The sequence below is a fragment of the Montipora foliosa genome, chromosome 3, assembly GCF_036669935.1.
Source record: "Montipora foliosa isolate CH-2021 chromosome 3, ASM3666993v2, whole genome shotgun sequence".
In the NCBI taxonomy this organism is placed as follows: domain Eukaryota; kingdom Metazoa; phylum Cnidaria; class Anthozoa; order Scleractinia; family Acroporidae; genus Montipora; species Montipora foliosa.
In genome coordinates, this window is record NC_090871.1 from 66,237,322 (window position 1) to 66,264,821 (window position 27,500).

The 27,500-nt window shown below is 39.1% G+C and overlaps 2 protein-coding genes across 2 annotated transcripts in view; both read right to left on the reverse strand.

The window, feature by feature from the left end:
* Nucleotides 1–9,726, reverse strand: part of LOC137995659 (major facilitator superfamily domain-containing protein 6-like) — a 10,630-nt gene extending 904 nt beyond the window's left edge. The window contains exons 1-3 of the mRNA XM_068841182.1: nucleotides 9,594–9,726; nucleotides 9,368–9,507; nucleotides 6,691–8,015 (exon numbers count right to left, since the gene is read on the reverse strand). Of these exons, the coding sequence (XP_068697283.1) occupies nucleotides 6,691–7,963 (1,273 nt within the window). The 5' untranslated portion in view covers nucleotides 7,964–8,015; nucleotides 9,368–9,507; nucleotides 9,594–9,726. The remainder of the gene's footprint in view (nucleotides 1–6,690; nucleotides 8,016–9,367; nucleotides 9,508–9,593) is intronic.
* Nucleotides 9,727–10,831: 1,105 nt separating this feature from the next.
* Nucleotides 10,832–24,275, reverse strand: LOC137995660 (thyrotropin-releasing hormone receptor-like). Its single transcript, XM_068841183.1, has 5 exons — nucleotides 23,330–24,275; nucleotides 18,894–19,095; nucleotides 17,413–17,697; nucleotides 13,253–13,458; nucleotides 10,832–12,166 (listed from the first exon to the last, which is right to left on the reverse strand). The coding sequence occupies exons 1-5, from the start codon at nucleotides 24,134–24,136 to the stop codon at nucleotides 12,119–12,121; spliced, it is 1,548 nt and encodes a 515-aa protein (XP_068697284.1). The 5' UTR covers nucleotides 24,137–24,275; the 3' UTR covers nucleotides 10,832–12,118.
* Between the last annotated feature and the right edge of the window lie 3,225 nt (nucleotides 24,276–27,500).

The window sequence follows — 27,500 nt, forward strand, 5'->3', positions numbered from 1 at the left end:
CTCCACTTGGCATTCAAACTAAAGGGTATCAACATTGAAAAACGGGGAAGGGAGGGAGGGGTGTTGGGACTTTTCTTATGAATTGGAGGAGGAGTTTTAGGAAGAAGAGATGAATAGCCCATTTCCGAGTTGCTGCATGCCTCAGTTTCAAAGCGAGTCCTGGCGCGCAACCATTCAAATGGAAATGAAGTGCGTATTCTTATGCAATTCAAACTCATTTTCCTTACAATAGTTGAACACCAAGACTCATTTCGAAACCGAGACAAACAGCAACTCGGAAATGGCCCATTATCAATTCAGTGTCTCAACCCTTTTGCAACTGCTTGTAGATAGAAATCCAAGGAAAACCACCTTAGCTTTGGTATTGAAGTGGGCCGACACGAACTGAGAAAGAGGAAAAGATCTGGGTTGGGATTACACTAAACCCTTGACCTTGAACCCAACATATCCTTACAATCTAACTTTCACGTGAACTGTACACCTTACTCCAAAATGGCCGAGATTTTCTATTCTTTTGTTTGCTTACAAATTCAATAGCCCTTTGTCGCCTCGTTCAAGTTTAAATAATCTTTGGGTTCAAGGTTAAATAATCTTTTGCATTTTCAGCTTTAGAACGAGGCAACAATGGCTATTTTGCAAGCAAACAAAAGAATACTAAAATCTTGTCCATTTGGAATAAGGTGTATTTAGCTGAAGAAAAAGATCACTTCTTGCAAAGCCCTTTGGCGCGTTTACAGAGTAACTTACAGCGTTTACAATGTAACTTAATGTTACAAAGAAGCGAGGCTCAGCAAGCGAGCGAGTTTTGTGGAAAGTCCGGTTCGAATGAATCAAATCAGGCGAAAAAGAAAAAGACAACATTTGCAAACGCAGAAAGTTGCTGAAGAAGCAGCCATGCAGCGAGACGCAAACTGCTGCAATCACCGAAAGAAGACGTGAATCTAATAACGCCCCACACTCGGATGAAACGGACGACGAGTTGTAGTAATTGTCGTTGACTCTGGTAAAGAAGATTCAAGGCTGGAAAGTGTGTAATGGTAGACGGGTTAAAAACTGTGGTGAAGTGTTTTTCTGGTGCTTCTGTCGAAGACACGTTCGCCTATATTAAACCACTGGCAACTATCAGACAGAACCCTGAACATGCCGCAATTCTTCATATTGGAACAAATGACCTCAAGACCTCAAACCCAAGGAACGTATAAGAGAATTGTCGATCTTGGCAACCTAATCGAAGCAAAGTCGCCGAACACTAAGGTATCAATTTCAAGTTTACTAACACGATCAGATGATCCTGTTCTTGCCAAAAGGGCAAAAAAGGTTAACAAAATTCTTGTGTCTTGCGCAAATCAGAATGAGTGGGGCGCAATTTCGCATTTTAACATTAAGACCGCGAGCATTTGAATTCTAGTGGTTTACCTTTGAATTTTTCAGGCACTGAAGTCTTTGCTTTAAATTTTGTTAGCTTTGTTAAAAACATTTGAAATTCTGATGAATTGCCGTTGTCACCCGCAAGCAGTTCAACTTTACATATGAAAGATTCTCTTGAGGGTGTTCTTTCTTTCTTTCTTTCCGCGTAAACGAGGTTTTAAATTGGCTTATTATATAGATATTGATGAAATACCAGGATTTCTCCTTTTACTAAAAAATCATATCTTCACCGCGCGCAGTGAACATATCATTTTTATCTTTCACATGTGAGGATATAGGTGTTGTCATGGTAACCAACACGATTAGCCAATAAAACGCAATTTTTCTCTTCATTGTAAGATACTTTTGTGCTTTAATATAATTCTTCTCTACTTCATTAACATTTTTATTGCAAAATTTGACATTATCATGATTTCTTTTTCATAACTTTCATATCTTGTTTTATGTTACACAACATGCGTGTTTTAGCGGTTGGTGACCACTTTTTCATCATTCCAAAACTAAATAAAACAAGTTGTTTTAAATCTAGACATTTCATCAATATCTATATAATAAACAGAACATTACATGGCCGCTTGGGGATACGAATTTTATCTTCTCGTGCTGAAAGTATCTCTCACTCGTTCGCTTCGCTCACTCGTGAGAGATACTTGCAGCACTCGAAGATAAAATTTGTATCCCCGCGCGGCCATGTAATATCCTCTATTTCTCTCAATATAACCAGTTTACCTAAGCATATTGATGAATTAAGGATTCTCCTTGCTGACGATCCTGTTGATATATTATCGATTAATGAAACAAGACTAGATGATAGTGTGAAGGATTTGGAGGTCTGTATCTCGGGCTTTGATTTAATTCGCCGTCATAGAAACAGAAATGGTGGTGGCGTCTGTTTTTTTCTTCAAATCCACCATTTTAACTTTTCACTGCGTCCTGATCTTCTTGTTAACCAACTAGAAAATTTATGTATTGAGGTTTGTAACCTAGCCACTTGGTACAGACCTCCAGATTCATCTTCCGAGATCTTTGCGTATTTCCAATCCCTAATTGGTAGACTCGACGCTCAGAATGTTGAACTGTACCTTATGGGTGGCCTAAATTGCAATTTGGCATCGTCTACATTGGACACTAGCACGAGTTTACTAAACGGCATTGCTGATGTTTAGAGTCTTCATCAACTTCTTAGGGAACCAACTCGTATAACTTGTTCCTCTTCAACCTTAATTCACTTGATTTTTGCAAATTGTCCTGAAAAGGTGGTTTTTTTCGGGAGTCTCTCATGTGGGTATAAGTGATCGCAGTCTTGTTCATGTGTATCGCAAACTTGGCGTTGAACGATCTGGAAGGGGCCATAAAACTATAACATATAGAAATTCAAAAACTGTAGAAGAGAAAATTTCTGAATTGACATTGCTGCCCAACAGTGGGACGATCTTCAACTGTTTGATGACCCGAATGATATGTGGCTAGCGTGGAAAGCTTTATTTCTTAGTGCTGTTAACAAACATGCTCCCCTTCGGACCAAGCGTGTTCGCCCATCGAGATGTCCGTGGGTGTGACACCGCAGTTAAAAAAGGCATTCATGAAAGAGATAAGTTGAAAAGAAAAGTAACAAAGGACTGGGCAAATTTTAAGAAAATTCGCGATCATGTCAACAACAAGATGAAATCTGCTAAAGAAACACATTTAATTTACCGGAATGCTTTTCCGGATAGCAAGGGCAGTTCTGTCAGTTCTTGAAGGACCTGGCAAATCATCAATAATCTTACATCTACAAATTCCAACAATTTGACTGTAAAAGAAGTAAAACTTTTTGGAAATTCCGTATTAGACTCACAACAAGTGTCCGGCTTTTAATAATCATTTTGCTAGCATTGGAGCCAGACTTGCCTGAGTGAGATTCACAGCGACATAAGCGATATCCACAATCGCGAGTTCCTAACCTATTCCGACAAAAATTTCGAACTTCAGCCAACTAACATCAACAAAGTGCGCTTTCTTCTATCTAAATTATGCATTCTCGAAGGCGACAGGGCTTGACATGATATGTGCTAGACTCCTTATGGAAGGTACTGATATGGCTTTACATTCAGTTTGAATTTATCGATAGTCACTGGAATCTTCCCTGATGAACGGAAGTGCTCCAAAGTCATTCCTTTATTCAAACAGGGCGAAAGAGCCGACATGAATAATTATCGGCTGATTTCTGTCATTCCTGTTGTGGCAAAAGTATTTGAAAGGATTACCTATGATCAGCTGTATGCTTACCTCAGTGAAAATAACATGGTTTCCCTACATCAATCTGGTTTTCGATCTCTTCACTCTACGGCCACGGCTTTACTTGTGGCCACGAACAGTTGGGTTTATAACATTGATAAAAGGAAATGTAAATGCTATCGTGTTTCTAGACCTTAAAAACGCATTTGATACAGTTGATCATGATATTCTCTTATCTAAATTAATTTCCTGTATGGTATTTATGGACATTAGCAGTCAACTGGTTTAAATCGTATCTAGATAACCGCCATCAAAAATGCTTTATTAATGGTTTGTTATCTAAAAAGCTACTTCTTAGTTGCTGTGTACCTCAAGGAACAATTTTGGGTCCTCTGTTGTTCTTGATTTATATCAATGACTTACCAAATTGTCTATATTAAGTTCGCAGCCAAGGATGTATGCCGACGGTACGCATTTGACATTTTCTAGCAATGATGTAAGCGCCATAGAAGAAGCTTTAAATCGTGATCTCGAATCAGTCAATAATTGGCTTGTGTCGAATAAACTTATATTGAACTCGACTAAAACTGAATTCATGTTAATCGGCGGTTAAATACTCTTTCGAGACAACCTCATCTTACTTTCGGGGATGTTTCTGTTGATCAAGTGTACTATTGTACACTGCAAAATCCCTAGGCGTTTATATAGATGAAAATCTCTCTTGGAATACTCTCATTGAGTACTTAATTAACAGAGAAAATTGCTTGTGGTATCGGCGCAGTTAAACGTGTCCACCTTTTTCCCTGCTGAAACACAGATGCTTACTTTTAAAGCCTTGGTTAGACCTTACTTTGACTATTTTATAGTTGTGTGGAGGAACTACAATGTAACGCTTGCTAATAAATTACAGAAGCTCCAAAACCACGCAGCTCGAATTTTAACCACTTCGAGTTATGATGCTAATATTGAAGGCTTATTTGGTAAACTTGGGTGGAGAAAGTTGAGTACACAGCGGCAAATGCAGAAAGCCATTATGGTCTTTAAATCCTTAAATGGTCTTACACCCGTGTATTTAAGCAATGTATTCGCCAATCACTCAGACGTTACAAATTATTCCCTGAGGGACTCCATAAACAAACTTGGTGTTCCAATGCCACGCACCAATTTTTTGAAAAACAGTTTTAGCTATAGCGGTGCGGTGCTTTGGAACAGCCTACCTCCTGAGCTGTGGCAGGCAGAATCACTGAATGATTTTTGTCGACAGCTCAACTCCTACTATTCTTAGACACACGGCATTCATGTAAAGCAGTTTTTATGTTTTAGTTTGTTTTTATTATTTTTAGAATATCAGATTTAGTTAGGATATGATGTATTTACGTCTTAGGTTTTTCTAACTGATGAATTTATCGTATTAAGATTAAGTTAACATACATACAAGGCCAAGCTCTATTTTGTAATGAATGAAATCGTGATGTCCCGGGGCCTAGTTATTCTTCACGTGACTTTGCTGCGTTGAATTCAGATGTTTGGTCTTAAGACATGTGCTTTGTGTGATTTGGTTTTATATCCGCTTTCATCCGCTAATACCACCACAGAAGGCAATGAAGAGATTTATGATATCTCTCAGACGGTATGCGTGCTATGATTTGCTAAATTAATATTAGAGGGCCTTATTCTACAGTACAGCCTGCTAAATTTGAACTTTTGATAAAACACTCTTTGTTAAATGTTTTTCGAGTCGTTTAGTTTAATACGTACTAAAATAAACTTTTAAAACTGTTTGAATCTTGCAAGTTCCTTGCTAGCAGAGGTGTCCTTTCCTTTGCGCGCGTTTGCTAGGCTGACGAGTACGGGAAAAGAAACCTCTGCCATGGGTAGAAACGCACTGTGTTGAGCATGCGCGGCGATTACTTAGCGACCAAATCCACAAATGATACTACACAGGTTGTACGGGCACACTTAACAACAGCGGAATTACTGGAAAGGAATGCCCAATATACACAGCGGGCCCAAGTCACAGTCAGCAGACAAAAGTGAACCAAACGTTTCCAGGGTACTCCCTCTTCATCAGTGGTTTGAAAGCAACTGAAAAATGCGTGTGAGACGTATAGTAACGCTCAAATAAAAACAAAAATCGCGCGCTGACTCATAATAGGCTGATTTAGTAACAGAACGGGAACGTCAGTGGCGACGTCGCGGGCAGCAAAACTCACCAATGAGAATTTAGAAAAGAGAAGAAAAGAGTGGAGTCTATTCTATTCTGAATTCTCATTAGTGTTTTTCCGCGCGCGCCGTCGCCACTGACGTTCCCGTTCTGTTGCTAAATCAGCCTAATGGTAATTGAACTGAGTGGAGTGCAATTTGGTCTGAAATCATACGTGTGATTTCAAAATCGAACGAGCGCTCAGCGCGAGTTGGATTTGAAATTACAAGTATGATTTCAGACCAAAATTGCACGACACGAAGTTCAATTACACTTTATTACATCCATTTAGAAATCATATTATAGTCAGTACCAACATTTTATAGATCCAGTTGGGAACAAAAGGTGCAAAATTCGCCATACAATGGTTTTCTTTGTCTTTCATTTTCCTGCAATTTTATTGGTTACCTTAAACAAGCCTTGCAATATGATAGGCTGTTTTGTTTTAGTGTTCCTTTCTCAATGGCTGGGGAAATGGTGCGATTTAGAGCAAAAAATAGTGCGATTTGGGAATAAAGCGCACTGCTGAGAGCCAATCAGATTGCAAGGATCACCAGTGATTTCTAAATGGATGTGATAAAATATGAAACCAAAGTCCACAAACAGCGCACCCCACAGCCTGGTGGTCCCAATGTGGACTTTGGTTTGATATAAAGTCAGCGCACGCTGTAAACGTTGCGATTTTTGTTTTTATTTCAGCGTTACGTTGCACGGACACTTTTCAGTTGCTTTCAAACCACCGATGGAGAGGGAGTACCCTGGAAACGTTTGGTTCACACTTATAGTTCTTGGACGCAAATATGAACTTTTCTTAACTATTCATTTGGAAGAAAGTTACTTACCTTGCACCGTGGCATAGGAACCGGATTGCAACGAAACAGTCCCACCAAATACGACACAGGAAGACCAACCGAGTCCGTACAACAGTCCCTGAATACTGTGTAATACCACACCTAGCCAGGGATTGAGTACAAAGGCGAGACCCAAGAATACTGCTACATAGAGTAATAAACACCCAGCAGCAGTGGAAATAAGTCCGATTCTATCGATGCACATTCCTGAAGAAACATACCCAATGAAAGCGAAGCAGTAACGCAGACCAGCTGCGACACCGATCATGTATGGCTGAGCTCCGAGGTCATCTAAGTACCATGGTCCAAAGTTCTCTTGCATTCCAGTCAGGATACCGAAGTAGCATGTCACAATAATGATGATCATGAAGTTACCACCGCAAAGAAGCTCAAACGTTTCAGAAGCATTGAAAATGGGATGGTCGGATGATTTGTCATCTGGGTACTTTACTTCCAGAAAGAGAACATTGATTATTGCAAGTGTGCTAAAACCGGCAAAAAAGTAAAATGAAATATGGTAGTTCTCCACTACCTCCCCACAAACTTTCGATTTGTAAAGACTGATTACTCCTCCGACCAAAAACGAACCAACGGCGACTCCAAACTCGCCCCATATTCGGAAAGTTCCGAATTTCTTTACGTTTTCTCGAAGGAAAACAACCAACATTGCATCTTTCATTGCAAAAACGACAGATCCGATAATTTGACAAATCAAAACAATGGTCAGAAAAATGATGAAGATTTGCTTGACCTCGTGTTCGTCGATTTTACGAGCAAACGCTTTAGTAAAGTTCTTGTTTGCAAAGTGATTTTTTGCGTGACTGCTATTGCCTATCTCTTGTCCCAGTACAATTCCGTTAGGAGTGAATAATAAAGCCTTTGTCACTGTTCTGTTTGCTGTGGTTTCGATACACATTTGCTTTTGTGGTTGAACAGCAATAAACATTAAGTTTCCGGCTGTGAATGACACCAGTGAGGCAAGTAGAATAACTTTATGTACTTTGTACTTGTCACCAAGTATTCCCCATATTGGTGAGCCGATAAATTTTGTTAAGAATCGCAACCCAAGTACAGCACCCGTTTGACCAGCCGTAAGTTCAAGTTGTTTGAAATACAAAGCTATATAAGGAAATGAACTTCCGATGCCAATGTAAAATAAGAAATAATAACATTTATACAACATAGAGGACAGTTGTGACGTGTCTTGAGAAGACTGTGTTGAAATTTCTCTTCCTGCTTTCCGCTTGGTATCCTCGTCCTTCATTTTGTTTTCGCTAACAGAAGTTCCCGCTAGCGCTCTTGAGTCTTCTCGTTTACTGTTGCCAAAGAAAGTGATTTCAAATCAAACTGACTCATTCGTAAGGTTGGACATTCATTACTTATTTACATAATTATTCAATTTTCATACTTGGATAGCGACCATCTTTCAACAGTTTGCATGCAAACCAACAGGTAAAATATGCCACCAAAAAAGAACGAGTCATGATAATATCGACGGCTTCATATTTAACAAAAAGGAAAACAATCACACAATATCAGTAACAGGCGATTTTCAAAATATCAAGTATTCAGCTTGATAGTGAAGCATTGAGGACAAAAACAATAGAAACATATTGGAATGAATGTGAAAAATATTCACATATCATCCACTTTCCTTTATCTATCCTTTATCGAAAAAGACCTATCCATTACTACTAACCGAGTTGAAACCACTTTTTGACCTTTTTATTTGTCAATGGTTGCTGTTGCATTAGAAAGTTAACACTATTGTTACATCAAGTTTTATTGTAAGGTCAGTGTTCCCCGAGGGATTCAAAACACAAGAGAGTTGCACTGGAATGGTCAACACAAGTGTCACATTGTGTTTCTCTCGAGTGTGACCTCAACCAATATCGCTAAAACAATGCAGTTGGATATTAATTTAAAATGTGAAGAAATATGACACGATTCTCATTTAATAGAGATCCGTTGAATTTAAGAGAGTCTCTTAAATTCAACGGATCTCTATTAAATGCGAATCGTGTCATTTTTGTAACCGTTAAACAATATCGAAGTTCGACAAAAGTCAGTGCATAAACCACAGTGATTTTGAGCGGAACTGAGAGCGGTAGAGGCTATTTACGAGCTTTGTGGGGGAGGGGTGGGGGTAGGTGCGTTTGTTGCATTGTTCAGATCCTTGGTTGTTATACATAGTCCTAACGATTTTTCAAATATTCTGTAACTGACGATGATGTTCGTAACATCGAAACATGTCTTGGAAATTAAAAAATGTCGTAATCTTCTTAAAGATAACGATTTGCTTTCTGCTGTCTCGACCTTTTGGTTCCATTATCCACGACATACAAGGTTCAAGTTTTTCATCACTGAAATGGAGCCCTTTAAAGAAAACGACAAAACTTTTAAGGTTATAAGACATGTTTCGACAGAAACTTCTGTCGTCTTCAGTTGATTAATGTACAAAGCGTTAGAACTTGAATTTATAAATAGGAAAAAGTGCTATTAGTAACAACGGAATGTACATAAAACGTGACAATGTAAGAATTAAAAAGAAAGTTTTAGATTTATCTAACGCTTTGTACATTAATCAACTGAAAATGACAGAAGTTTCTGTCGAAACTTGTCTTATAATCTTAAACGTTTTGTCGTTTTCTTTAAAGTTCTGACTTACCTGCTAATATCAAGATCCTTTGGATATAGAGCCCTGATTTAAAACTAAATTTGTTTTTTCCATTCTTTTACAAGCGCTCCCGGAGCCAGGAGATGCGATTCATTCACTTTGTCTTCCTTTGATTGGATCAAGAATTGGACCTAGAATAGTTTGTTGGAAGTTTTTCATGATCACTAAACAAAAAGTGTGCGATAAACCATATTACTACCCTTTACTAAAAACCTACCTGTCTCCACCTTTGCCCCGGGATTCTCAATGGGTGCTTTGTTTTTCGAAGGAATGAACTACGATGTTAATAGCGCTTGTCGACTTCGTCCCAAGTCTTTAAATCATGGTGTGGGCGGAACATTCTTCAACTTTGACAGATCATGTGTCTCCGCGTTAATCTAGGGCTTTTGTAATGCTAAACCCTCTCGATACTCCTCGACGAATATCAACGATTTATCCGAGCAACAAATATAATATCACAAACAGCGGGATCGGTAATCAGAATTCGAAGTACCTACATGCAACGTGTTTTAGCGCGAAAGTAGAAATTTGTTTTATTAGTAGTTTTCTTTCTCATTGGTCGACTTACGGGTGTGATTTTCGTTTCTTTTGGGTTAGTGACTCATTCATTGACCTCTGACCCCTGCCTCACTTAAAACTGGCGTTTTCAAGGAACTCAACTGGAAATAACTTAAGATTGTAAGTGCTAATAATGATCTTCAAAGGTACATACTAAAATTTCAGCAATTTTCTTATTAAATGAATTCTTCTAGTGATTTACTTGTTGCGTCAAAGATCGAATTGATTTACCTACTCCAGGTTACTTAGGTAAACAGCTGGGCAGATAAGCTCTTCCTGCTTGACGTGTGGGTCTATATATGTGCTTACGGTAGGTTTTTTTTTGACCGGGTTTTGGCACCAGTAACAACTCCACTGACGTCTTCGGAAAAAATCGTGATTCCTCAAAACGAAACCGTTGACGAATTTCTTTAGTTGATTAAACGCGCCGTCGTTGTAAAGGGAGCTTTTTTTCGTAATTTTAACTGTCGAGGTATTCCTGCCAAAACCAAAGGACGTGGCCAAGGTTGGAAGAGGCGGAAGATTAAGCTCTTCCATGATTCTTTGCATCAGCCAAGAAATCCAATGAGTACTAGCCTCCTACGCAAACGTTCTTACGGGTTCGTCACGCAATCATTGGAATGATTGCGTGACGAACCCGTAAGAACGTTTGCGTAGGAGGCTAAATGAGTACTTGTTCAATTTTTTTTTCCGGAAAGTGTGAAATCACAAAATTCCCGCTTTTAAAGTATTGATGTGAACTTATGCCACAAATATTATTTCTGAGCATAACCGAGTAAAGGGACTGAAACCCTTTTTTGCGCCATCTTCACTAAAATAATTACAAACATACCTTTGATCTGTTAAATTGTGAAACGTGAAATGGTATTGATCAAATGACAACATTTTCCAGATGTTTGAGACACGTATTTCTAAATATTAGGTCTGGAATATCACATTGGTAGATGCAGGGAGATAACAGAAATTTTTTTCGGACATGGGGGATTATAACGCCTATCCCAACCGCAAGAAAACGATCTCAGCGTGAAACGGTACTTACAGTAGAAGTAACTTGCGTCCCCTCATGAATATAGCAAATATGGCATGATGAAAGCTTTATACAACCTAGTTTTAGTATTACTGGATACAATATTTCTGAAACGTTTAATAACCTTAAGCTGATTGTTAACACGATCACAGATGTCCGAAACATGTTCCCCCTAATAGAGAAATAATCCTCGCCCTTACGTAGGCAATTTAAGCAATTGTCTTTATAGACACCTCAAAAAATTCAAGCGGCTCCGACGGGATTCGAACTCATGTCATGTGCGATGACGGTGCAATGCTCTCCCAACTGCGTTCCCATTATATAGAGACCTGGCCTCGGTTGTTCAGTCCAAGGATGGATAAAGCTATATAAATCACTATCCAGCGGATAAACACTAGCAACACCATCTGAGTTATCCAGTGGATAGCGATTTATCCGGTGGATAGCGATGATCCACCCTTCGAATAACTGGGGCCTGAATTTTTGAGGTGTTTATAAGAGACAATTACTTAAAATTGTTTAGGTAAGTGGGAAGATCAATTCTCTTTTCGTGTATAGTTTACTGCCAGATTAAAGGTGTACGTCTGTAGGAAGCGCATCTCTAGAGGTAAGATTCTTTATTGCGTCAGGCATTAATGACTCCATCTCGCGATTTTTCCTTTCCACAGGGTAGTATTTTGATTTTCCAAGACAGGAGCAAGTAGCACTATGTTTTTGTTTATCGCACCGCTCAACACTCGGGATATCTGAAGTGTTTTGTCCAAAAAGAGATAATTCGAGGTCACTTGCATGACCTGGTACCGCAGGTTCACGTTTATGTACGGACAGAGTGTATGCACTGGTATGATTTTGACGAGTCTCTGCGCTAGGTATGTCAGCCTCATTTGCGCATTTGTTATTTTTAGATATATGATTTCCTCCCGTCTTGGCCTCGATGAAATCCAATATATTCTGAAAATGATTTCCACCCGCCCGCCACGTCGTATCTTTCATTGTGATAGGTTTTTGGCCATTGGATATTGACAAGGGCGCCATATTGGTGTATCTTGAATTTTGCTCGAACATTTCCAGCTCATCTAAGTTGAAGTCGAGTGGCTTAATGTACGAGGTGCTACTAAAAAGAACGTGAAAAGCGTTTTCATGATCAGCGTCGGCCTCTACAAAACCATCCGATATCCAGAAGCTGTGGCCAGCGCTTGTGATGCCTGTAAAGAAATAAGGAAACCTTGCTGGTACTGGGTGCAGACAAAACGGAGTTTCAGAAACGATGGCAACCTCGGCAACGACATTGGCTCCACAAAACAATAGTATCGTTGGTCAAAAGAGCAGAAATAATCGTGCTGTACGCATTTTAGCACATAAAATCATCAAATTTGAGGTTTTGACGAAAACGCGAGCATACAAATGTGAACCTTTCATTTTCTTGTTTACTCTGATACCTCGCGCACCCAATTTATTTTTTGGATATACTTCGCGTGTTTAAACGATTTCATTTCCCTCGCTCGACCTTTTCGAGCCAAAAGTTGATGACAAAATATTTCACCAGTAGAAAGGGCATGGGCTTGAATCCAGTTTAAGCCTGAAATTTTCAGGCTCAAGTTCCTTTCGTTGCTATTAAAGTAGCGTTCATAACTGCGAAGATCTCAAACTGACTTAAAGGGGCACTGTCATGCTAAATTTCCTGTTTTTAGGTTAAAAAGGGGTAAATTAGTACTTGAGGTTACACGTACAACATTCCTGACAACCCACTGACAAGATATGAAATATATTTATTGCACATAGAGCTATTCGTATTTAATTCTTGGCGACTTTCTGCGAACACCATCTCCAAACTCGAAAAAAACTAGCCAGTTTTTTCAAGTTTCAATCAATTTCCATCCTCTCTCCATCCATGGATGCAAATAACAAAGAATAGCTTCAGTGCACTTCAGTTGTTATTGGCAACAAAAGTACACCATTAATTTTTGGTCTTGATTGATGCAAAGACGTATTTTAGTGTTTTTAAGTTGGACCGAAATAGCGTAACACTGCCTCTTTAACTAGTGTAAATTTAATTGAATAAGCTTTCAATTTTTTACACTTTTAACAATGTTGTCAACTTGATAAAACAGTCCAGACTTAGGTTCAAAGGCACATGTTGAAGACAATGTCGAAACCGCTTAAATGGCCCTTAAAACACGTTTCAAACGTGTTATAAATTTCTGATCGCGGCGTTTGACGAAATTCACTCTTTCCAAGATACTCAAGTAAAATATCAGCCAGCCCGTATACTTAAGTTAAAGTTATGCGACCTTGAACGCGATGATTTTTGAAATTTCCTGTTGCAACATTTTGTGCAAGGCCACCTCAGTGCCCGATGGTATGCCCTTCTGTAAGGAAGCCACCTGATACCGTATATCAAAGGGTTCAAGAGACTGCTGACCAGTGGTAACTGGAGCGCACACAAGCCGAACAGCGAAGGATAGTCCACTGAAAGAGTACCAAGTGTAATGGCTATCTGAAATAAATTAGAATAAAATATAACAGAGAAGCCTAGATGTTTTGGCATTGATGTTAAAGCTTTATGTCCTGGTATTTAAATGTTTAAAATTCAAGCGGTTCTGTTTTGCTTGAAATCAAAATGATAAGTGGGGCAATTGTAACAACGGTTTATTCAATTTCCTGTTTTGATTCTTGATCGTAATACTAAAGAGAGGAGATATTCCTTTCCACGTATGTACTGTATTTTAAGGCACAGAGTCTCCATAGTGATTAATATGATGGATTTTCTTTACACGTTTCCACAGTTGACCAAACTAATGTAATTTAAAAAATAAAAAATAAAACTGAAATATTCATACAAAAATTTGGTTTTATCAACGGAGTTGATAATGTAAATTGGCCACCGTACAGAGATTCTAAAAGCTGACGTTTCGAGCGTTAGCCCTTCGTTGTAGCTCTTCGTCGCTCTGACGAAGGGCTAACGCTCGAAACGTCAGCTTTTAGAATCTCTGTACGGTGGCCAATTAACAATTAGACCCTTCGCCCGCAAGGGCCTAATTGTTTTAGTATCGCCCAAATAGTCGGACAGAAAAGGCAATAACAAAGTTAGCAAATGCAAGTTAAAGAAATTTTTATTTGGGAATAAAACGAAAAAAAGCGTCACGCTTTTCGCTACTCGAGGACTATTAATAATAGTCCTCTAGTAGCGTAGCCAATCAAAATGCAGGATTTGCACTAGTTGGGTGATACTAATTTACATTATCAACTCCGTTGATAAAACCAGATTTTTGTATACTACTTCCCCACCGACGCAGCACCACAATTTCTTTAGAAACTACCCCCTTCATTCATTTGAAATATTCATAGTTCGAAAGTACGGACCCCGAATGCGAAACTGTTTTTTTAAATTGTATAAATGATTTTGGCAAAATTTCACCCCATATAATAAATTAGGGATCATCTGAAATGTAAAAAATTTCGGCTCATGGAAGAGGGATCCTGGGGTCAAATCCAGATGCTAAACAAGTATTGAGGTTAACAGTATTTGAGTATTGTATTGGCAAGTATTGAGGTTAACAGTATTAACAAGTATTTGAGGTTAACGTTCGTGTATGGAAATCAAAGCGCGAAATAAAATGGCACGGATTAGTCGGGTGAGACCGATTCGGCTAACTCAATGTTGTATCCAAGTTAAATCCTTTAGGAGTAAAACGTTTTGTTCCAAGTATTTCGATATCATTTAAATGTGACTGCTACATTATCATGCAAATGCAACACATAAAGAACCTTAACCCCGAAAGATTTCAATTGGGTACAACATTGAGTCAACCGAATCGGTCTATTGCTCTATATGGGGTGACAAATTGCGATGAAGTGTCCTCTGTCAGCTCTCTTACCATCCAAGGCAACAAGCAACAGAAATAAACAGCAACGACCAAAGCTGCTATAATAGTGAGATCTTTGTTGTCAGTAGGGTCCGCCAAGTGGGAAACCTCACGCTGTTTAGCAGAAAAGCTGAACCCGTCATCTTTTCTCAACTTGGTACTGAACGATCCCTTGTTCGATGTGCTGAATATTGCGTAAAAACACAAGCAACTGACTAACAACAAACACATGAGGAAAACGACGAAAAATCCCGCCACAGGATTTTCGTACAGGAACAGGCAAAAAGTATATCCTGTATGCTTGGAAACGTGGAAACCGTCTAACCACAGCAGAGGCCACGTCGCTATAAACGCGGAGATTATCCATTTTCCAAAGAAAAATGCAACGAACAACTTTCCTTTCCATTGTTTTCGATAGAAGCGCGGTGTTAAAGTAATGAAAAATCTATCTAGTCCGAGAAGAGTAATTGCTAATGTGGCAGCACAACGAAGAAACACGATACTCCATGCTTGAAGTCTGCACAAAGTAAAGTACTTGTAGAAATTGTTTCCTTTGTCAAAAAACACGAACAAAGAGACTACATTTGGTCCCAAAATATTTAAAATGTCTATCAAAGAGATCGTGACGAGAAGAAAACTGAAGGTACTCTTTCGTTTTGTGAAACACAAAATGCTAACAACAGTTAACAGGTTTCCTGCTAATATAATGAACGACACTACAAACACTGTAGTTATTAAAGCAATACGAATCTCTGGAGATGCACTGTTGACTGTTTGTTCTCCATTAACATTCTCTGATTGCATGACGCTATCGGTTTGACCAGATTGAATATCTCTTTCCTGAGTCAGTGTGTAGGAATAACGTACTGCCAAACAATAAAGTAGAAATCATGGACTGCATGTATGTCCAAGCCGAAACGTTTGTAAATGGAAGCCTTTGCATGCAATTAACCGCAAATTTCAATAAAAAGCATTGAAGGGCCGATAATACGGAGTTTCAATCTGTTTTCCCACTCAAGCAGGAATGATTTCTAACACGATATATTGCAGCTACACAATTGTTACAGGTTGAAAATTCTCTAGTGTTAATATGAAACAAATACAACTTTGTCATAGTGAATAATTTATCAGCAAGTGTAGATAACGTAACATTTTTCTGATTGGTTTTAAATATTTATCTCTTTGACAAAAAACAGGTCTTATAAAATATTGATTAAAACCGACTGATTATTGTGATTTATGTCCAATTTGGCATAATTTCACAATTGAGAGAATGGTACTGCTTGTGGTTTTTACGACTGGACGATAAAGTTAAAAGAAAAAACAAAGAAACGAATAAACAATTTTCAGTTTCGGCCCTTGTTTATTAGTAACATTTGCCTTATTTTGAAAATTTTAGATTATGCTTGAGTGGTAACAAGAACGTTTATCATCAATATTTCATATACGGCTGGCTGATTGATCCTAATTAAGTCCTTTTCTTACCGCTTCCAGAATTTTTGATGAAATTTTGATCGTGGTTTTATGAATATGATAAAAGAAAAATAATTCATTTTGAATGGAATACAGAAAAGGAAATTACAATGGTGTGCTCTCCATTAGTCGTTTCTGAAGAGTTAAAAAGAAGTGAAGATATTTCCTTGGATTATCTCAGTTCTAAAATGCAGCTAATGGATTGTTAAGAACCGAAGCCTTTCTTTTGGATATGACGCATTTGGATTTGTGGAGTTAGACCTTGTTTCATGAAATAAACAGCTAAAGGCTTTAGGGGCGAACCCAGGATCTTAGGAAGGGGTGCACCAATAAGTAATGGCGTAGCTGACTTCTGACGTGTTTTTTTTTCCCGCAGAATAAAAACTAGTTGGGGGGGGGGGGGGGAAGGGGGAAGCGCACTCCCTGGCACTCCCTGCACCCTCCCCCCTCCCCCACGCCCCTGAGCTGCTAAATGTTAATTGAACGCAGTGGCAAGCAAATAACTCTCCGTTATTTGCTTGTTACTAAATAGTTGACTATATTATTTGAAAATATTGTGGTCAACTACTCGCTGGCTAAGCTGATCTGAGATGGCTAATTCGTTTGTCAAAATTACGATTGGTTTGCACAAAAGAGAGTGATGTCTCGGTTACCGACGTATTATTTTCTTGACCTTGTTACCTGACTAGTAACACCTATGTATGAATACTTCAGCTTAGTTGATCGGATGATAATTCTTTTTACTGGTGGAGTCTGCGTTGGTAGCTATATATGTCATCTCAGTACGGAGGGCCAGAAATTTGGACTGAGTTATATAGGTCCAGCGACTACTGTGACGTATTTGACTGCAATTGGATCATTATACGTTTCTGAGGCACCCAGCACGACCAAACAGTAACCTATTCGACTTTACCATATAAGTACATTTTGTTACAAGCAAACGATCATTTCTAAATAAGAAATCTAAGATCAGCCTAGTCTTTTTTTTCGGAAATCGTGCACGAAATGAAATTACGTTTACAGACCGCTATCAAAAGTCTCGTCGTCAGGCAGAGATACATCTTTATCAATAGTTGTTCCTAATTCTACGTCGACTGTTGATAAAGATATACTTAAATGGCTGGGGTTTACGATTCCTTTGTCCTCGTCAGTGTTGTCGTTGGCAAATGCAAGGTTGCACTTCTGGTTTCTTTCTTGCTCGTCTTCTTGCGGCTTCTCTTGTCCGTGGCTTCCTTCAAATTCCACCCCAGTTACACTGGTAGAGTGATGATTTGATACTCCATTCTTCCCACGAAGTTTCCCTTCGCGAACAGAAAAATCAATGCTTTTACGAGCATTAGACTGAAGGGTCGAAGCTGTTGAAAATTTCACAAAGGACCCTTTGCGACGAGTGCCATCTGTCGATTAAAGAAAAAAATGCGCCGAATGTTTGGTCCAACTTGTATTAGTATCGCCCAACTAGAGGACTAATGCAAATCCTGTATTTTGATTGGCTACGCTACTAGAGGACTATTATTGATAGTCCTCGAGTAGCGAAAAGCGTGACTCTTTCTTTCGTTTTATTCCCAAATAAATATTTCTTCAACTTGCATTTGCTAATTTTATTATTGCCTTTTCTGTCCGATTAGTTGGGTGATACTAAAACAATTAGCCCTTGCGGGCTACAGGTCTAATTGTTAAATGGGTCACTATAAAGCCTAAGTAATAGGCCTTTTGCAACTAACGATCACATGGTACAAAATCCGCCATGCTGGAGGGCAAGCTCATTATTATACCCCACTGGGACATTAAAACAAAGAGACCTGAACCAGTCAAGCTTGACTTGCCTGTGTTTTAATGTCCCAGTGGGGGAATATTAATGAGCTTGCCCTCCAGCATGGCGGATTTTGTACCATGTGATCGTTAGTTGCAAAAGGCCTATTCCCTAAAACTCACCGAAAGACTAACTGATACTGAACTTCAAAATTATTTTTGTCTTTATACTTGATTTTGAACGAAGGCTAGCGTGAAACGTCCGTTATTTTGGAGATAGGCGTGGCTGACACGTGCACCCGCTGATGAAGTCTGTTATAGCGCAACGATGGCTCAGTTGTTGAGCATCGGGCTGTCATGCGGGAGGTCGTGAGTTCGACTCCGGCTGGACCAACACTCAGGGTCTTTAAATAACTGAGGACAAAAGTGCTGTTTTTGTAATGACATCTACAAATAGTTAGACCCTCTAGTCTTCTCGCAGTCCCTGTGTGAGGGTATAGAACCCATACACTATTTCCAAAGAGTGGGGCATGGTGTTCCCGGTGTTGTGGTTTGTCCCCTGTGACTGATATCATGGTTGCACTCGAGCGTTTTAATGAGTTGCGACTCCTAAGCTCCTCGTGGGTTAATCAGCTATGACTATGACTACCAGTGAGCTTAACAAAATAAATAAACAAAATAAATTTTTAAAAAAGGAGTTGCTTTCAAACCACTGATGAAAAGGGAGTACCCTCGAAACGTTTGGTTCTCTTTTAAGCTTCTTGTGCGCAAATTTGAACTTTCATATTATATTCATCCACATTATTGCGCAGCACAGCGAATTATTGTTGCGTAAACCTACCAAGGAATGCAGCGTCGGGCTTTTCTCCTCCACACATTGACAAGATTTTCTTGAATATGTAAATGTATCCGTTTCTGTATCTTCGGCTCATTTTGCCGTAGAGAATGGGATTGATGAGTGCGTTTACAAGAGAAAAGAAACCGATTAAAATGACTGTTGCGCGGTCGGTTCGCCCAGTTACCATGCTGTAAAGGTTTGCCAGCTAAAAAAGAAAGCAAAACCAAGTAACAGAGTTTGAAATAAAATGAAAAACAAGAACAGAGAAAAACAGTGACCACATCCATACATCACAGGCAAATGAGTCTCAGAGCTTGACTAACCGCAACTAAGTAAGCGGCGAAAAGATAATATAAGAAAAAGCCGGAGAATAGTAACACATTGCATTAGACCACTAGCCTTTAATCTGCCAACCCAAACCCTCTGTCCTGGGCTTTTAAGGACGAGACCAGTTGGGGAGGGGAGGGGAGGGGAGGGGAGGGTGGAGAGAAACGTGAACTCCATAGATCCATGAGAAGTTAAAATGAGTGTGACTAAATTTGGGACGTAAAATGGTCTTTTATCGATATTGATACTTAATTAATAATGGTAATAGGATTGAGTGGAGTCCAATTTAGTCTGTAATCATACGAGTGATTAACAAAATCGGATGACCGCGTTGCGGGAGTCCGATTTGTTTAAACACGAGTATGATCACAGACCAAATTGGACGACACGAAGTCCTGTTATCAATTAATCATAACCATTACAATTTCCAAGAAAACAAAATTAACGCATTCCTTTTTCACTGCTTGTCCATTTTGGAAAATCCCCACTGAGTTTGGTAGGGTAAGTGGTTGTTGCTATGGTTATTGTGATAAATTCTGTGATTGGTGGATTAAGCTGATTGCACTTAATATGATTGACTGTTGTAACTGTCCGATTTCAGGTATCCGATTACAGCCAACTTTCCGATTTCACTGTCCGATCTCAACCCTACACAATAATTAGTGAAAAATAAAGTAGTTAATGCACCAATTACATTTGAGAAAATGTGACTAAGGGATTAATCGGGCGAGTAATTTCAAAATAGGCCGATAGCGAAGCGCTCGATTCCTCCCTGAATTGTACGACACGAAGTCCTATTATCAACTAGATGCTTCTGTGAAGCATACACTGGCTTGCCTGTGATACGTGCTACAGAAAATCAGAAGGCACTGAATTGTGTGGTATTGAAATACAGCATTCCAGTCTCTGAAGAATAACAAATAAAAGAGAAGCGAGAAACATTGGCTTCTGGGCTGACATGTTAATAATTTTCAAGTTCCCTCACAACTTCTTTTCACCACAAGTGTGCCCTATGAGCATCCGAAAACTTTGTAATACTAAACTTCGCTGAAGTCAAGCCCTGTTTCGCGGGGTTAGTGTTGGGATGGGAGACCAAAACAATAAACCCCTCATAAAAAACAGAAACATCTGACCGAAAATACTATTAACGCTAACAAATGCGAACTCAGCAAGGTACAGATTCTGTTAGCTTGCTTTATGTAAAACAAATATTGATGAAAAAGCAAATAAATATTGATACACAGTTTTCAGAAAGACCAGAAGGAAGTTTCCCGGACGGTCGATCGAGAATAAAATATTTACGACATGAAAACAACTTAATTTTGAACCGTGAATATAGAATATAAAAAGTTACGATCAGCGACAAACATTTTGGGAGAGTTTTGCTACGTTCAAGTAAATTGCAAAATCGAAAGTGACATGGCCGGAATTCGGCGGGCGCCGTGATTAAGTTACCGCGGCATGTTTACTCGCCAAACAATGACGCATCTGTGTCAAATGATGGCAAGATACCGGGTTTTTGTAAGTTTCTTTTTCTGTCAAGTGTTATAAAGTTTGACAATGAAATGAGCGAAGTCAAAACAAAGATCACAATCGCCCAACTCTTGTTTATGCAAAGTCAAATTTTACTCTCCAAGACGCGTACGACGTTATTTATCACCAGGTAATTCCATCATTTTGGAAATAGCAGTTTTTTTATTATTCATCTGCGTCACAAGTTTTCACTGATTTTGGGCCTCATTTTGTTGAAACTCAAGCACGCTTCCAACAGGCCTGTGAACCCTTCCTGCTTACAGAGCAATACTAAAAAACTTCTCCCATATCACATTTGAACCTTAAGCTTGAAAATTCAATACACAACATGATATCATAATTCACAAAGGCAGAAAATACCACAGAATCCTTTTCCAGCGAAAATTTTATTGAAACAAACAACATATTTGCTCTTAGAGGTGAAAACCTCTTCCTATTTGATTGCGTGCGTGAAGACAAGAAACTCAATTGTGTCAAATTACCATGTACTTCAGGTAAATACTGCTCACTTTGATTTCGTCTCGACGGGCGATAGATTGTTGTCGAAGTCCAGTACTCGTCGCTTTTGAGATTCATGCCTAGTTTATCCAACTGACTTTTTTCCATTATTGAGCTCCATAAGGGTATATTTTGTTTAAGGATCCACTAAAACGCCATTCGCGTTGCATGACTTTCGACGCCATTGCAGGCTAAGTTGATGATTCTACTGTGTCCACCAGAGAAATCTACGCAGTTCCACTACCCTCTCGATCCTAAGAAAATACGCGCAGAAGGCTCTATACACAAAGACACCACTTACCAGGGGAATGACAGGCAATACTTTTACCGACACGGAAAAAAAAAAAAAAAAAAAAAAAAAAAAAAAAGAAAACAAACAAACTAAACGCAGACCTCGACTGGGTTTGCCCATAGGCAACCCAGTAATTAATCGTAACTATCGCAAAACACAAGAAGGCGACGGTGATAAAATTTTTAGATCTTAATCTGCTCAACTTTTCTTAGTTTTTTAAGAGCTCTGGAAAAAGGTAAATGATTCAAATACAACTAGCTCGCGCTTGTTGACGCATAAACTGCAACTGTCCAATTCCAAGGCGTCTAATTACAAACTGCCCTATTGCTGAAATCAAGGCTGTTGATAACCAATCAGATTCAAGAATTTTGTAATAGTTACGTGGTGTAATGATATCCTTCATAGCCTGCAAGCCAAAAACTTCACATAATTAAGACCTTTTCAGATAAACTCAGAGGCAGGTGTACAATAATTTATCTCTATATCAGCGGGTTTTCCAAGGGGCACAAGGAAAGAATCAGTACGCCTGTGCGTTGTCTTTATTCTGGTTTTATTTGTTGATTATAAACTTGTTGAGACGCAACGTAAAAAAAAGCAATTTCTTTCCTGGTATCGTTATTGTCTTTGCACGTATACGTACACAAAAATGAAGTTAGCGGAAATTGTAGCTTTTGGAATCAATTTTGCTGCAAAGTCGAAGTCAATGTCACCAAACAGGGTACAATAAACCAACAGAAGCTTTTGACAGGTTTGCGGAAAGGATTAAACAGTATGCTTATCTTGTCGGCTTTCAAAGGAATTAATTTAACGATAATCCCATAAATGTCGGCTTTATGAAACCATCTTTTCATGTTCTAGTGTCACTTTAATGAACTCTACAAATCACTTCGATTCCACCAAAACATTGAAATGATCTATTAATAACATCCTGGTACTGTATTCATTATTAAAAGTAGGCGGTAGGCTATTATAAAACTTGTACCGTAAAATGTTTCCAATATTAGTTCCTTGCTTTATTTAAGACGCGCTACAACGCAAAGCAAAAGGTTATCAAAGCGCAAACTGAACAAACCCTGAAACAGATTCTATATTATGCTTTAGAGGAAAAAAACTGTCATAATATCCACAGCATGCGAATAGCTTCTCCCAGGAAGTGTTTTTCTAAGAAGATTTGTGTTTTTTGGAAACATGTACAAAATTGTAATCATAATTTAAGTAATGCAGCTTCACCTTATAATGATTACGGTGCATTTAGATTGTTATTCAAGTACATTTACCGCATTTTTAAAACGCCCCGGGGTTTTCGAATTTTTGGCACCATGCAGCTATTCACCAATGGAGTGACTTTGATTGAAGAATGTTTGAACGAACTCCCTACAGCGATCTTGTCTACCCGGCTTGTCTAAGGCAAATGAAGTATCCTAACGACTACTTCGGCTATAATATAAACTGAAAATTTGTTTGTGTAAACCATCGATTTGACCAATTTAGTGCAGAAGGACTTTCATTAGAATCACCAAAGGCGTTTTATATAATGCGAAAAGATAGACTTTCGACCGACTGCTCCCGGGACGGGATCATGTAATTTAAAACCCAGCTTTAATCTGAGGGGGTTTCCACCCTGAGCAATTCATTTTTGAAAGTTTACTTATTTGAGTCAACTTCAACTTTAATGGGGTTTGGAACGTTTGTGGATCTACTTAAATTCTGACCTAGGTTTTTAAACAGATATAACACACAGCAATTACACTTATTAAGATGCACGCATGCACGACCAAAAAGGACTCACCAAGTAAGGCAACCAACTGAAGTAGTAAAGCAACACCACTACGGCCATCATGAATGACATCTGCTTGACTTGCCGTGTTCCGGCGGTTTCCCGCCTCTTGTAATTTTTCAAGCCAGTTTGCTTGGAAGCCGCCATCACAGATTGGCGTTTCACAAATTTGCTGCTAGTAATCTTGATGGCTATAAAGCACATTAATACCAGCACTAACTGTAGCACACCAATGCCAATGATAATGTATCCGTACATGATTCCGAAATCAGATAGCTGATAAAAACAGTAACCACCTCTGAAACTTGAATGCCCCACTCCGATGAACGGTAAAATTGCCAGGACGATAGAAAACAACCAAACAGCGACGACCGCTTTCCTTGCCCTTCCAATTGTAACAATGATGTGGTGCTGCAATGGCCTCGTCAACAAGATGGCACTATCGCCTGATATCAAAGTTATCGTGCACACGGAAGCAATACGAAACGTATACGTGCAAGTAACGAACGCGGCACAGGACACCGGTGTCCAGAGATGAGGACCAAGGAAGTTGTTCACGATGTTGAGCATTTGGAGCGGAATAGCTGCATTTACAGTGTCTGCAATCGACAGCGAGAATATCAGCACGTCGGCTATGTTCCATGGCCTGTATAAGGTAAGTGTCGTGAGAATTAGAAAGTGTCCACAAACTAAGAACGCAATTACTCCTTCCACTACCAAACCCAAAATGGGATTGATCTGGAAAAGAACCTCGCTTGCAGCTGTTGTACCATTCTCTAAAGAAACATTCGAAATTGCTATCGTTAAAGACAGCGACATTTGTATGAGAAATTGATAGCACTGCCTTGAACAGAAACTCAATATGTGAGTGATGAGTCTTCCTTCAGGTTTGCAGTTCTCGATGCACAATCAGGCTGTATCCCAGAATTTTCCTTTAATTCTAGGATAATGCATACATTCAAACTTTAGATATGTATTAGCCTCTTAATAACATCAAGCAAGTGAGAATTATCTTTACAATGAACGCACTTATTTCTCTCTGTTTACTTTTCTTGACAGATAATGAGTTTACTCCAGCGAAACTGTCTTGCAAGACTAAATTAAATATAATGCCGCCAAAAGAGTCAATATGAGAAAGTTAATTAGTATAGGAAGTTTTGAATTGCGGGTTTATTTAGATACATTACCACTTTTTATTGGGGCTTGAAAAGTGTTTTTGAGATCAAGTTGCTGCGAAAGAAAACATGGATCTTTGGTGTGAATGAGGAATGTATTTTATTATTGTAAACTAGGCAAGACAAGCGTAAAGCCTAAACAATTGCATTATCATTTGAAGACTACATTGGTATTGTTTTAGCGTCTGACTGTCGCCTTATTAAACAAAATGAAACAAGAGCTAGCTGTTGACAATACGAGATTATAAAAATAGTAAAATAATGAACTATGAAGTTTCCTTTTCGTTTGGTTACAGCAGCATGACCTGATACAAAGCAAGACGCCTAAGAGCAATCACGTGGGTTGCAAAAGGGTGATTCAAAGGGAACGCTAAATTAATCTCAAATTTTGGAGCTCTCCCGGCGTCTGTAGACGCATGAGGCAGCCACGACACTCTATAGATCACGGTCAGGCGCGGATCCAGGGGAGGTGAAATGGGTGAATTTTCAGCCCCCTTTTTCTGAGCCCCCCTTCTTTCTTTTTTTTTTTCTTATACCTCAAACACCTCAACCAGGCTTTGGTTCTATTACATTATTACAGCAATTCACCCCCTGCACGGTCTGTAGTTAAACATAATGCCCATCGGGAGCATATCCCTCTCCACTTTGCGCAGCACTGGCGGATTCATCTTGTGACGTCCTATCTTCCTCTGCTCTTATTCTTTGTCCTTTATTCTCTACCATATTCTCTGTCTTGTCGACGCTGATGTTAAGGTCGAAGAAAGAGACAACGTTTCCAACATCTGACACGCTGTTCTAAACTTCTTAGGCAGTGTTAGACAATACAACAAGGTCGTCTGCAAAGTCTGGGTGCGGTATTGCGTCACTTGATGCCTTTCCCGGTTGTTGCTCTCTAAAGGACCAATCAATGGCAACTTCCATTAGTAGTGATGAAATGGTATAGCACCACTGATGGACTTTTGTTAGGACTAATGGCTTCAACCATCACCGCAATTCTGACTTAAAATGTTTCGAATGTCTTGCGTTTCATGGATACTTGGTGTAACTCCATCCTACGCAATGACTATAATAAATTGATTGATTGATTGATTGATTGATTGATTATTGAATGTTTACGTGACTTTTGATGGAAAGCCACGAGGATGATCTCTGGAAGTTGAAACTCATTGCATTTTAGCCTGAAACCGTTTGCCGTTTGTCGCAAACGCGATACCAAATCTCTCTAGTATCTTTTGAATTGTAACAGCAAAAAATATTTCTCTTCTCGGCTGTAAGAAGGAAAATACGACCCAGATCTACTGAAGTTCATGTGTTAACGCATGAGGCAAAAATGGTTTACCAATAATTTTAATATTTTATTGAATTTTGTCATTGCAATCAGTTTTCTAAAAGCCATTTATGGAAACACTAATAAAGTTATCTTATCTTATCTTATCTTATCTTATCTATCTTTTCTCACTGTTATACTTAAAACAGAACTGATTAACGTCGACCGTGACTACGATGGTGATTTTTCTTACAAGAAAAATAAATAAACGTTTAACAACGGCTCTCCATTTTTAACGTAGAAGCTTACTTAAGCAAGGATGGATGTCGATGGCTTCGAGAACTTCATCAAACAACTGGTTTAATTGGTTTTGCACGCCCCTCTCATAAGTTTTAAATTTTTGGCACATTTCTTTGTCCTCGCCTGACAACGAAGGGAAATCACTAGATGGGCCTTATATTCGCGCAGCGGCCATATTGGCCATAGACAACATGTTTCGTACCCCGAGCCTGGAGCTGGAAATGTTTGGGAACGAGTTCCGTTGTGCAAAAACAAAAGTTTTCAATCCCTTGGGACTCAACATGGCCGCCTGATTGAGCTTTAGTGGAAGACATAAGGGACTGTTCGTTTTTTATTGCTGGGGGTTTTTGCTGGGGGCAGGGGAAGGGGGGGGGGATCTAAGATTTGCATTCTCACAGGATTATTTTTGCATGTTTTGTTTAAAATTCCATTTCGTACTTGCTTGAGCTAAAATGAACCTTCATTTCGAGCATAAATAGTTATCCCTTGCGTGACTTTGACGGTTACAAGGCCATACAAACACTTTAACGTAGTTGAAACAAAACCGGGTACTCAGCGTTTCCATCACAGTGTTTCTGTGAGAAATGCATCTATTAAAGCCGCCAAAATGACCAAGTGTCATCTGACGTGACTTCTCAACCTCGCCGACTGCAACGCGAAAAGCAATGGAGCACGTTCACAATGTAACGCAACACAGCTCTAGACACCAAACACTTGTAATTCATAGCCCAATACATTTTCAAACGGAAATTTCATTTAAGAATAACACAAGAATAAATACTCCTTTTTCTTTGGCCATCTCAAACGTCAAGTAAAAGATAATTTCAAATGATGCCTTTATATCTGACGTTTGTCACCGCTGTTTGTATATTATTTCTGATAAATATGAATTCAGCCTAGGCCGGAAAAACAAGATTCTTATTAGCAAAAAAGTGTACATGAATCAGTAGAAACAGAATGGGTGAGAATGTTCTACAGCAATGCTTTCTGTTAGATACACTGGTTTAGTTCTTTCTTAAGTTTCTGTAAAGCAACGTGGCTGCCGGTAACTTGAGGCTGAGGTCGACATTATCCTTTCTTGCTATAGCAAAATATTAAAATACAATAAAAAACACGAGCTATTGCAAATAAAATCGCTCACGGCTTCCTCCAAGGTTTCAGTTCAGTTTATTCATCGCCATCTTTGTTTTGAGAGACCAGTTGATAACCTGCTTGATCGGCCTCTTCTTTCTGCTCTCGGGATCTTATCCACCAATGCGAAAGCACCAGAAACACAAACACGGCAACTGACGTCATAGCATACATGAAGAACGTTTTAGGTATACCGATACTGTTAATAATGACACCGCTGACCAGTACTCCAATGCACGCTCCCAGACCCCAGTGAACTCCTCCAATGACGCCTGGGAGAGAATGTGTAATAATCGTTATGGTTTGAAGA